Here is a 12,719-nt window from a genome sequence, read left to right on the forward strand (position 1 = left end):
TTTTGTACACTGCCAATAGTCTATGATAAATTTGAATAAATAAATATGGGTGATAGGACAATTTTTTTCAACATTTTTCATATTCCTTGATGAGATTATTGTTTTCTGCCTGATTATTTATCTGGTGCTGATCTCTGCTTATCTGAATGTGGACTATTGTAGTTTCATTTCCTCCCTAGGGTTTTTTTGCTCTTTTGAATGGTCTGTAATGTAAACTCCACAGTTCAACCCTGAGGTAAATATATTCTCTTCCGTTGGAGATTTTTCTTGTAATTTAATACCTTCTTTAACCTGGTAGTTTATGTGACTGCCTAATTTGCCTATGCTTTGAGCAATAATATGTTAATTATTAAATTTGGTTAATAATATTAATATTAAGAACAATAATAAATACTGCACTTGGCTACAGATATCAAAATTCATTTCTGTTAACTACACATGGGGTCAAGACTGTCCCAAAGAATATTGGAATAAGGCTTTTGTTTTGATATCTTCTGCAAGATCATTCCTCAATCTGATGTCCATTATGAAAAGATCTCAGGCTGACACAGATCTATTAGATATCCATTCCAGACCATACTGTAATTGATTAATAAATAGAGACAAAATAATATAAAAAATAGAGACAAAAATACATCCCAAAACCCCAGATAACATGGACAATATTAAGAGATGCTGCGAGATGTTCAGCAATTTCCTGAAGGATTCAAGATTACTTCCTTTTGTGACAATGCTAATCCACAACTGGTTTTGAGGTTGTAATAATGTTAGACGAATTGAGACTCAAGTCTGAGATGTAACCATTTTCTTCATGACCTTTCTTAAAGCCTGCTTGATATCTTTGTTCCTCAGGGTATAGATCAAGGAGTTCAGGAGGGTAGTGACAAAGTTATATGTAAGAGCCAAATTTCTATCGTCATCCTCTGAAGTGCTGGACTTGGGATGCAGATACACAAGGCTGCAGACACCATACTGTAGAATCACAACCGTTAGGTGGGAGGAGCAGGTGGAGAAGGGCTGATGCCTCCCCAAAGTGGACTTAATCTGGAAAATGGCAGCCATAATATAGACATACGAGATGCATATCAGAAGAAAGGGAATTGTTAAAACCATGATGCCAACATTATATAGCACAGTTTGGTGAATTTGTGTGTCAGCAAATGCCAGCTGTAACACAGGTGGTACATCACATAGGAAATGATTGATCTTGGGTTGGTAACCACAGAAAGTCAAGTTGAAAATCAAGACTATTCGCTGTAGACACAGCACTATGGCAAGGATCAGGGAGCCAATCACCAGCCATATGCGTACCCGCCAGGTCATGATGAGGGTGTAGCAAAGTGGGTGGCAGATGGCTACGTAGCGATCATACGCCATGACAGCTAACATAAAACAGTCAATGCTTCCTAGTGATGTAAAGAAGAACATCTGGAGGGCACAGTTCACCAATGGGATTTTTCTGTGGAAATCAGAAATGCTAGCAAGCATTGGAGGTACTACCATAGTGGTATAACAAATTTCCAGAAAAGAGAGGCTGGCCAGGAAGAAATTCATGAGGGTGTGCAAGGAATTAACAATATAGATAATTGAAAGGATGGAAATATTACCAGAAAGAATTATGAGATAGAGCAAAAGAAAGAATGGGAAGATGAGATATTGTATCTCGGGAACAGTGGAGAATGTCTGAAAGAGGAACTCATAGGCATTATCCCAGTTTGTAATTGTCAGATACATCTCTTCTATCACTATCAAAAAGAAAAAAAACAATTAAATAATTATGTACAGTATATTTCCATAAGTTTCAGAGTCAAAAACCTGTGGACTGTATGATATTGAGGTCTGATACATTGAAACCTTAATGGTTAATCCTAGATTTTTTTTTCATTTCCCTTCATCCCACAACTAGGCTCTACCCAAGCAAATTCTAACACTTCCACTTCAGGATATTATTTTAAGTGTATTACGATATCAATTGTCCAAAACTGACCAGGGAGATACAAAAGCTGATATTTACGGAATTTGTGTCATCAATAGGATACAAGCATCTCCCTACTATATCTGGATAGGGCAACCTTTGAAAGCAAGGGACCACATTAAAAGGCAGGCAATGAGTCCAGGTCCCACAGAGGATTGATTTAAATTCAGTTGTGCCAGTTTCCCATCTCCCAATAAAACATGGAGAGGAATATATTTTCAGCTGCTCTGATGTAAGGAGGTTAAGACCTATGAAAACAAGGGGTGGAAGAGTTGAAGTATAGGCTGAAAATAACACAACTTTGATTGAGATCATTTAATAAAACAGCTGGCATTCCTGTACCTGTATAGCATTCTTTTTCACAGCACTTTATTTTATTTATTTGATTTGTCAATTGTTTACAAGATAATAAGTATAAGTGTATACATAGTTATGAATACACGAAATGGGTACATATAAGAAAAATAAAATAAAAATAAAAGAAACAATAGGAAAGGGATGGTAGGCACGTTGGTGCGCTTATGCACGCCCCCTAGAGACCTCTTAGGAAAGGGGTGAGGTCAATAGTAGACAGTCTAAGGTTAAAGTTTTTGGGGTTTGGGGAAGAAACTACAGAGTTGGGTAGAGTATTCCAGACATTGACCACTCTGTTGCTGAAGTCGTATTTCCTGCAATCAAGTTTGGTGCGGTTAACCTTGAGTTTGTATCTATTGTGTGCTCTTGTGTTGTTATAGTTGAAGCTGAAGTATTCATTGACAGGTAGGACATTGCAATGTATGATTTTATATACCATACTTAAATCAGACCGAAGACGGCGTAATTCAAGGTTTTCTAGTTTTAGAATTTCAAGTCTGGTGGCATAAGGTATTCTACAATGAGTAGAGGAGTGGAGAACTCTTCTTGTGAAATATTTCTAGACTTTCTCAATTGTGCTAATATCAGATACGTAATGTGGGTTCCAGACTGATGTCCTAGTGATTCAGTTCTCGTAAGACTTACTTCCATCGAAGAACCAGGTCCTACTGATGTTCTTAATATAATACTTGATTGCCTTCTCCCCCGCCACCCCCCACCCAAATGCTTTCTCCTTCCAGCTTTCATCCATTGCAGCATTGCCCACTGTGAGCAAGGAAACAAAGTGGGGAAGTTGAGAAGGCAACCCTCTGCACAAATATTTGGAGTGTGGGAAAGGCCCAGAATGCCAAGTGCAAATAGCATTCTTCTGGAACCAGCAACATCCATGAATTAAATCATTATCTAAAGACAGCTGGTTTTAGGGGGAGAAGGGAATTGCTGGGGAATGTATGATGGAATGGATTGCCCTTAAGGCCAGAGTTTGATCCACTCTTTTTGAAAGACAGTTTCACTGAATAGAGAGAGTTACTTTTCTTACAAAACTTTAAGGTTAGAACATGAATATGAATATGAAAACCACTACTATGGTTTGTCTATCTCTGTTGTTAAATGGATTTACTTTATCTGCTATTTATCTGCTATTCTTTGAATAAACTTTAAGGCTGCCTTCAGATTTAGCAGTGCCCATACAGCACAAAAATAATGTATCCTTTGAGTGGGGCTCAGGTCTAGGTAATTTCATGGAGATATTCAGGTCAGTTTCTCAGCAAGGGAGTAAAAGTGGTTTGCCACTGTCTTCTGGATGTTTATAACTTTTTAGTTGAGCCTTGATTCTGATTAGTGGAATCCCATTAAAATACTAATCAGTCTTAACCCTGCTTAGCTTCCCAAACCAGATAGGTTCATTCATGCCCAAAGCAAAAAGCGTGATTATAGAATACAGACCTAGCTTATGCGTACAATACAGTTTTCGGGAATTTATAGATATTATAGTTTTAAAACTTTCAACAGTTGCCAATTTTTGTGTTTCAATTAAAAATAGTTTTAAGTGCTGAGATCTAAAATTTTAACTATTGTTTTTTTAAAAAATGATAGCTTTATTGTTGGTTTCTATGGTTCAAGTTTCAGGGAAAAATGAAAAGTCTAATGGAAGAAAAAATGGCTAAATGAACAGTATGCAAAGCTGAAAAAAAATCTACGAGGAAAAGTATAGCATTGCATTTACTGAAAAGAGAGTAATTCCTGAATTAAAACAGTTTCTACTCCTATCACTCTGAAAGACAGCATCCATTGTCATATTCTAAGTTAATCTTTGCAGCTTTCTCCTTTTAAAGATAAATTATTTGATGTAAAAACAGTATTGTTTCTAGGCAAATACAGTCTGTAAGTTATCCCACATATATTCCTAAATCACTCTGCTCTCATAAACAAATAGCTACAGAAACTGATTATATCATCCATGCAAATTCTCCCTTTCTCACTGCTATAACTTATTTTAACAGAGCCCCGAATGTCTTCAATAACCCCAACTATGGTCTTGAATTGGTACATTTTCATTTCTATTCTACAGTCCAAGACCATAATTGTGAAGAGTGTTCTGAATATCAGCAGAATCAATCCTGATTTGGGGAAGAAAAACATTGAATCAACTTTCACCTGTAAAAATCTTCCGATTTTTGCTCACTGCCCACTGCAAACCCAATGCAGGAGAAGGAATAAAAAGGGAATGAAAATGAAGCAAAAGAAACCCCTACACGCACACACACACGCACACACACACACACACACATTTCTAGATAAAGCTTGAAAAAAAAGGGAGCATGTATAAGTGCACTAGCGTGCCTACCGTCCCTGTCTTACTGTCCCCATTTACCTCCTTTGTTCCTGTTTATGTTCATACTTATTATCTTGTACATGTTTGACAAACAAATAAAATAAAATATCTGGCTGAAATCCAGAAGAGTGCCAAACAGAGTCCAGTCAATTCACCCACTCAAAAAAGAAGCAGGCAAAGGATCTAGCTAAGCTCACCAAAGCACTCTTACTTTAGTAAAATGCCTTTGATCCAGGACTACAAAACAAAAGTGGGGCTCTCTTCTTCTTGGTGATGTTTTCTGTCTCAAAAGATGAAAGGGGATTGAAATTTTATCAAATGTCTATGAGCAGGTTGGTGAGCTTTCTAGATGGATTGTCTGTGAGTTCTTTTCTGGGATGAATCCAGTTTACTTATTAGATTGAATATAGACAGGCTCCTCTCAATTCACTGAATCAATACAGAATGGAAGCAAAAGTAGCCACTAACTCAGCTATTGTTTTTCCAGCCAATCAGGGTAGTCCTTATCTTCTTTGCAAGGTATTATACTCAGGAGATACGTCAAGTATTTATTATTTAAAAACAAAAACAATTCTCCTTAGGAATCCCAGTGTCATAAAGTTCTTAAAAAGTAATTAAAAACTTCAGAGGCCAAAAGCTTCAATAAATTCATTTCAGCATTCGGTGTAGAAAGTTTTGGGCAAACTGTGGCCAAGTCAGCTAGCAGGATCCACCTAACACTTTCAAAAACCTTAAAGGCTCTAGAAGCTAATGCAATATGGTCAAAATTAACTTTGCCAAGCATTATCAAGAAGATGCTATCAACTTCATCAATCACTCATATCATTTCTGAACAATCAGGTGATTGGGATGCTCTTCTCTCCTCCTCCTCCTCGTATTAAGTAATAGCCAGGAACTACTCTCATATTGCCACATTTCAGATGCATTGAAAATGCATGTGGCTATTCAATGTGTATATAAATAGCTTCAATCTCTATTAAAGGAAAAAGGTATATTCTGTTATGTTTGTTCTATTCTCTTCCAAACATTCTGCATTTTCTACTGCTTTACTATGCTTTCATAGTAAAGTATTTTCTACTGTCACTATGCTTCAGGCAACCATGCTTTCTAGTTTCTATTTTTAAATACTTTGGTTTAAAGAATTGCACTTGCCCTTTCCACACTTGTCAATGTGACTAGGAAAACACATTGAACAAAGATGCCACACGGCTATTTGGTGTCAGGTGGCATTGTTTTTTGGGTCCAAGTATTTAATCTATGAATTATAGTTTGTGTTCAAACATGATATGCAAATTTGACAATGATAATTTATTCAACAAACCATAGTTAAAGATCCAATTTGTTATAATGGTTAGGGCATCATGTAAAAGCCTGGAGACTGTGAGTTCTAATCCTGCATTAGATATAAAGCATGAGCAACTCTGTGCCAGTCCATCTCTCTCAGCCCTACGAAGCAGGCAATAGCAAACCATTTTTGAAAACTTTGTCAAAGAAACTGCAGGAACTTGTCCAGGTATTTGCCAGGAATCGAAACTGACTTGAAGATACTAATTTCCATTCTTAAAGTTAAAATACAGCATCTCTTCACTGATGATGTAAAGCTGTTCAATACCACAGGCAATACTGCTACCCTTCAAAAAGATCTTGACTATGTATTAGAATGGTCAAACAAATGGCAACTTCAAATCTCAACAAATAAATGTTCTGTCTTACATATTGGCAAAAAAAATCAGAAAAGAAAATACAAGCTGAATAGTCAAGACCTTGTTGATGATCCAAGCTCTGTAAAGGACCTTGGAATACTCATCTCTAATGATCTAAGTGTTAGAACCCACTGTAACTACATAGTCAAAAAGGCATTAAGAGTTGTTAACCTAATCCTACGTAGCTTTTTCTCTGGCAATATCACACTACTAACTAGAGCATACAAAACATTTGCTAGACTAATACTCAAATACAGCTCATCAGTCTGGAACCCACATTACGTATCTGATATTAGCACAGTTGAAGAAGTCCAGAAATATTTCACAAGAAGAGTTCTCCACTCCTCTACTCATTGCAGAATACCTTGTGCCACCAGACTCAAAATGCTAGACCTAGAAAACCTAGAACTACGTCACCTTCAGTCTGATCTAAGTATAGTATATAAAATCATACAATTGCAATGTCCTACATGTCAATGAATACTTCAGCTTCAACTATAACAGCACAAGAGCACACAATAGATACAAACTCAAGGTTAATCGCACCAAACTTGATTGCAGGAAATACGACTTCAGCAAGAGAGTGGTCAACGTCTGAAATACTCTACTTGACTTTTGGGGAAGAAACCACAGGGTTTCTTCCCCAAACCCCAAAAACTTTAACCTTAGACTGTCTACTATTGACCTCACCCCTTTCCTAAGAGGTCTGTAGGGGACATGCATAAGCACACCAACGTGCCTACCATCCTGTCCTATTGTTTCTTTTATTTTTCTTATATGTACCCATTTCATGTATTCATAACTATGTATATACTTATACCTATTATCTTGTAAGCGATTGACAAATCAAATAAATAAATAAATAATCTGTGGGCTCTGTATAAATAAAAAAGCTCAATCCCTGGGTGTTAGGAAGCATCTCTGCCAAAGGTGGGCTGCTCTGGGTTCACTCGGGTTTGGGTAAACCTGTTGCTAATGTTATGGCTCGTTCAGCAAATTGTCAAATCCCACCCCTGGCTGGCATCTCTCTTTATTTTTCTTGCTGTTTTAACCAAACATTCTGAAACACCAAACTTTTTTGCTGTCACCAGTATCGACCAACTCTTTGGGGCCAAAGTCAATAATTGAACTTTTATCAATCTATCAGATATTTTAATTTTAATTTTCATATCTTTGATTAGGTCAGCATAATCCTGGCATGACTGGCATTCCTTAGCAGGAGATTCACTAATTTGCCCAATATCTTCAGCTGCTACTCCAGTGACTAACGTTATTTTGTCTGCTACCACTTTCTGCACGTGTTCAATTTTTTGTTTCACATAGCCAGTTTTATCCTTACTGCTCAACTTCTGAATTTTTAACAGAGAAGTCCCTAAATCAGTCAAACTTCGATTAACAGTGTCCAAAATGTCCATTTCATAATTATCCAACGACGAAGAGACTGCTGTGCTTTGAACTATGGAAATGTATTTGGCTTTACACTTGGAACAAATCTTTTGACACGGCTTCACATTTGTTTCTGCCACTTTTGTTAAATCATTGGACATGGCTAGATCGACTTTCAACAGCCCATGTTTAGCTACGTGACTGTGTTTGTCTAATAGGTTGCAGCATGACTTTTGCTTCATGTCATACTTTTTCAGATACATCACTTTGGGATGCAAGCAGATTTGGTCATCGTCTGCGAGCTCAACCACCGATTACCAAATAATGATTATTTTTTCTTCGGCAGACAAATTGTCCCACGTAATGCACCCCAATTTCATTAGAATAAAATGAACCATATTGATGACAATTTTTCTCCAACAATGCATTTGGGCAAACTAGGATTGCCAGTTGACTCATTGACATCCATTTCGTATATTATGGAAATTTGCAATAATATAAAGTGTATTACTGCAAAATCTGAAACACAGAAGTTATATAAGGTTCTAATGTTATGACAGTCATATGACAATTACCCCTGTACAGTTCAGAATCCTATAGCTGCAACATCCTAACGTGTGGTGTCACTAAAGTACTTACAGCACATTTAACCGCTATCATTAGTGTAGAAGCACCGCTAGTAAACTAACAGATTCATTAAACATGCAAGAAATGAATTACACACTTTAAACTCCAGCATAAATGAAATTACAACGGCATAATATAAAAGAACATATGTTGACGTACGTGACGTTGCCAGAGCAACATCCTCAACTTTGTCCCTATTTTTAGGGCTTTATACGTCAGCGATGAAAAAACACTTTTTTAGGGGGTTTGAAACATGCTCTTTCTAATGAGAATGATTTAACAGAGTTTCCAGAAGGCCTTTTTTTGTAAAAGCGGGCTGAAAATACCCTATTTGGGGCATTTTTACAAAAAATGTCATCTTTATACTCAATTTGTAAACTATTGGAAAGCAGTAGGAGAATGAAATTTTATATTAAAAAATCTTGTGTTGCTAAGTTATTATGCGCAAAGTTTCACATGTATCATACCTTTCCTTCCAGAGATATAACAAACCAAACTTCAACCTTTTATTGAGCTGCAATATTTTCAGCCAACTTTGCTTGAAATTATGTAGATGGAGATCACTCATGAGAATGTTTTTATTATTGTGTTTAATACAGTACAAAAAGTTGTACAAGATGGCCAACTTTTGTTTCTCTCAACAAAGTATTGCCAGAGATATTATGTCTCAAAGTTGCTGAAACCTCAGAGTCATGCTGTAGAAGGCTGCAGTATGGGGTCAAATGACTATATCTCTGCAAGAATTGCATTGGCAAATGTAACACTTTACCAATGTTAATTGGGGACATGTGTGCATGGTCATACAAAATTTCATTGAAATCCGTGATGGCTAAGCAGGGCACTTTTCTGAAATCACTTGACATGGAATGACCCAAGTATAAAAACTTCATTCTGCTGCTGGCTTGAGATGGAACAATGTCAGGGCAACAATTGATGTGCTTCTGCTGTCCTTATTGCAGATTGCTGGAATAAGGCTTTTTGTTAGGAATATAAGTCACCTAACAGGTATTTGGGTTAGAAATATATAAACCAGGATAAACATTTTAGTACTATATCTTTAAGGGAATGCAAGAGCATGCAATTGGGTGTGGTTTCTCAAACAGCCATAAGATGGAGCCAGAAACCTGGGTTGTTTAGTCTTAGTCTGAGTCTCAGAAGAGAGTGTATCTCTGTTTCCTTCTGTTGAAAAGTATTGCCATTGCTCCATTTCTTCTAATTGACTGATATTACTGGATATAATGTAAGTCTGATACTGAACTGTTTTTGACACTGGAATTTGATATTTGGATTATCCATGGATGAAAACTGACTGATTTAACTTGTGAATGACTTTGAATTGCTTATTTTGGACTTTGCTTAAACCTTTCTGGAAGTAAAAACCTACATTAACTGTACAGTGTATCTGTGTGCTGTATGTGTATTATTCAAACACTACTCTCAAATATGTCTCCCTGTATGCGCTCATTCTCCTAACGGGAAATTACCTCAACACTTTTATTTTGTTATCTTCTATAAAATCATCTCATAACCTGAAGTCCATTATTAAAAAATCTCAGGCTGACTGAGGTCAATGATAGAATCCTACCATAATACATATAGTTAAGCAGATAAGGAATAGACAACTGTGAAAAATGCAACTTGGAATCCCAGATAACATGACCAGGGTTAAGAGATGCTGGAAGATGTTCAGCAATTTCCTGAAGGATTCAAGATTACTTCCTTCTGTGATAATGCTAATACACAACTGGTTTTACACAACAGATTCAAGTCTGAGATGCAACCATTTTCTTCATGACCTTTCTTAAAGCCTACTTGATATCTTTATTCCTCAGGTTATAGATCAAGGAGTTCAGGAGGTGGGTGACAAAGTTATATGTAAGAGCCAAATTTCTATCGTCATCCTCTGAAGTGCTGGACTTGGGATGCAGATACACAAGGCTGCAGACACCATACTGTAGAATCACAACCATTAGGTGGGAGGAGCAGGTGGAGAAGGCCTTAATCCGGAGAATGGCAGCCACAATATAGACATACAAGATGCATATCAGGAGAAAGGGAATTGTTAAAACCATGATGCCAACATTATATAGCACAGTTTGGTGAATTTGTGTGTCAGCAAATGCCAGCTGTAACACAGGTGGTACATCACGTAGGAAATGATTGATCTTGGGTTGGTAACCACAGAAAGGCAAGTTGAAAATTGAGGCAGTTAGCTGCAGACATAGCACTATGGTAAGACGTGAAAGATTAGACAACATCAATTATCATATTCTTAGCTAATCTTTGCAGTTTTCTCCTTTTAAAAGTAAATTTGTTCTCATAAATGTGTAGCTACAGGAACTGATTATATCAACCATTTCAATTCTCCTTTACTCACAGCTATAACCAATTTTAATAGGGCTCTGAATGTCATCAGTAATCACAACTGATTACCTTGTGACTCGCTACCCATTCCAGCTAAAACAAAGGATGACACATTAGTCACGCAGTAGCTCTTGCTCTGTGCACATCCCCTTGCAGTCTTATCTTAGCTTCTGTGGTCATTTTGTGTATTTTTGCATCTTTTTTCATCAGTACAGATAAAGTGAAGTTTTTATTTAATATAAGTATGTATTAATTTTTAGATTTGTTTCTCATGTAAAGTAATCTATCTTTTTACATATTGCCTTAAACATGTACATTGTCTTTGGTTTGGGAACTCATTAAATATATTTATATTATTCCTAATGGGAATAATTTGTTTGGTACTTATCATTTTTGGTACTCATCATGCCTCCTGGAACCAATTAATGACAAGTACTGAGGTACCACTGTAATAATGTTACAGATGAATTAAGACTGAGATGTAACCATTTTCTTCATGACCTTCCTTAAAGCCTGCTTGATATCTTTGTTCCTCAGGGTATAGATCAAGGGGTTCAGGAGGGGAGTGACAAAGGTATATATTAGAGCCAAATTTTTATCGTCATCCTCTGAAGTGCTGGACTAGGGACGTAGATACACAAGGCTGCAGACACCATACTGTAGGAATACAACTGTCAGGTAGGAAGAGCAGGTAGAGAAGGCTTTGTGCCTCCCAGATGAGGACTTAATTGGAAGAATGGCAGCCACAATATAGATGTAGGAGATGCATATTAGAACAAATGGAACTGTTAAAAGAATGGTGACAACACCAAACAGCGCAGTTTGGTGGAGATGGGTGTCGGCACATGCCACCTGTAGAACAGGTGGTACATCACAAAATAAATGATTGATCTTGGGTTTGTTACCACAGAAAGGCAAGCTGAAAACCAAGGTGGTTAGCTGCAGACACAGCATTATGGAAAAGATCAGGGAGCCAATCACCAGCCATATGCAAACCCACTAAGTCTTGATGAGGGTGTAGTGAAGTGGGTGGCAGATGGCTATGTAGCAATCATATGCCATGACAGACAACATAAAGCAGTCAGTGTTCCCTAGAGTTGTAAAAAAGAACATCAGGATGGCATAGTTCACCAGTGGGATTGTTCTGTGGAAATCAGAAATGCTAGCAAGCATTTAAGGCACTATTACAGTGATATAACAGATCTCCAAAAAAGAGACGCTAGCCAGGAAGAAATACATGGGGGTGTGCAAGGAATTGACAATGTAGACAATTGAAAGGATGGAAATATTCCCAGAATATGAGGTACATCAAAAGAAAGAAAGTGAAAATAAGATGTCGTATCTCGGGAACAGTGGAGAATGTCTGGAAGAGGAACTCATGGGCCATGGACTGATTATCCCAGAGTGATCCTGCCAGATACATTTCATCTATCACTGCAAAAAAAAAAAAGGCAAGAAGAAAAGCCAATTAAACAGTAATGTCTAGTCTCATACATTTCAAAGTAAAATCCCGTAGACTGTATGATATTGAGGTCTGCCATTCATGAAATCTCAGTGATTAATCCTACACTTTTTATTCCCCTTCATCTCCTAATTTAGACTGTACCCAAGCAAATCCCAACACCTCCAGGATTGTTAGATGCATTACAATATCAATTATCCCAAACTGACCAAATAGATATAAAAGCTAATATTTACAGAATTTGTATTTTCAATAGATACAAACAAGTATACAAACAATAGAAAACAAGTTCTCACTATTATCATGAATGGGCAACCTTGGAATGCAAAGGAGCCTCTTAAAAGGCAATAATCCCACAGATGAGCGAGACCAGACTTTGATTTAAGTCCAGTTGTGTGAGTTCCCTACCTTTCAAGAGAGCATGGACACAGGGGTATATTTTCAGCCGCTTTGGTGTAAGAAGGTTTAAGACCCAAGAAAACAAAGGGTCGCAGAGTTGAAGGGAATGCTGAA

At 37.1% G+C, this 12,719-nt stretch overlaps 1 protein-coding gene and 1 pseudogene across 1 annotated transcript; both read right to left on the bottom strand.

Annotated features, from left to right (window-relative positions):
* Window positions 1-783: 783 nt before the first annotated feature.
* On the bottom strand, window positions 784-7,914 carry LOC113448861 (olfactory receptor 10Q1-like). Its single transcript, XM_026719671.2, has 2 exons — window positions 7,470-7,914; window positions 784-1,745 (listed from the first exon to the last, which is right to left on the bottom strand). The coding sequence occupies exons 1-2, from the start codon at window positions 7,912-7,914 to the stop codon at window positions 784-786; spliced, it is 1,407 nt and encodes a 468-aa protein (XP_026575456.2).
* A 3,298-nt stretch (window positions 7,915-11,212) lies between these two features.
* On the bottom strand, window positions 11,213-12,167 carry LOC113448862 (olfactory receptor 10Q1-like; annotated as a pseudogene).
* Window positions 12,168-12,719: the final 552 nt, after the last annotated feature.

Source organism: Pseudonaja textilis, chromosome 1 (assembly GCF_049901715.1).
Source record: "Pseudonaja textilis isolate UNSWEBS1 chromosome 1, rPseTex1.2, whole genome shotgun sequence".
In the NCBI taxonomy this organism is placed as follows: domain Eukaryota; kingdom Metazoa; phylum Chordata; class Lepidosauria; order Squamata; family Elapidae; genus Pseudonaja; species Pseudonaja textilis.

Coding starts and splice junctions, on each gene's coding strand:
- LOC113448861 (XM_026719671.2), bottom strand. CDS start 7,914: ATGTCCAATGATTTAACAAAAGTGGCAGAAACAAATGTGAAGCCGTGT. Junction 1,746..7,469: donor ATTGACTTTGGCCCCAAAGA/GTTGGTCGATAC, acceptor TCTTTTTGATAG/TGATAGAAGAGATGTATCTG.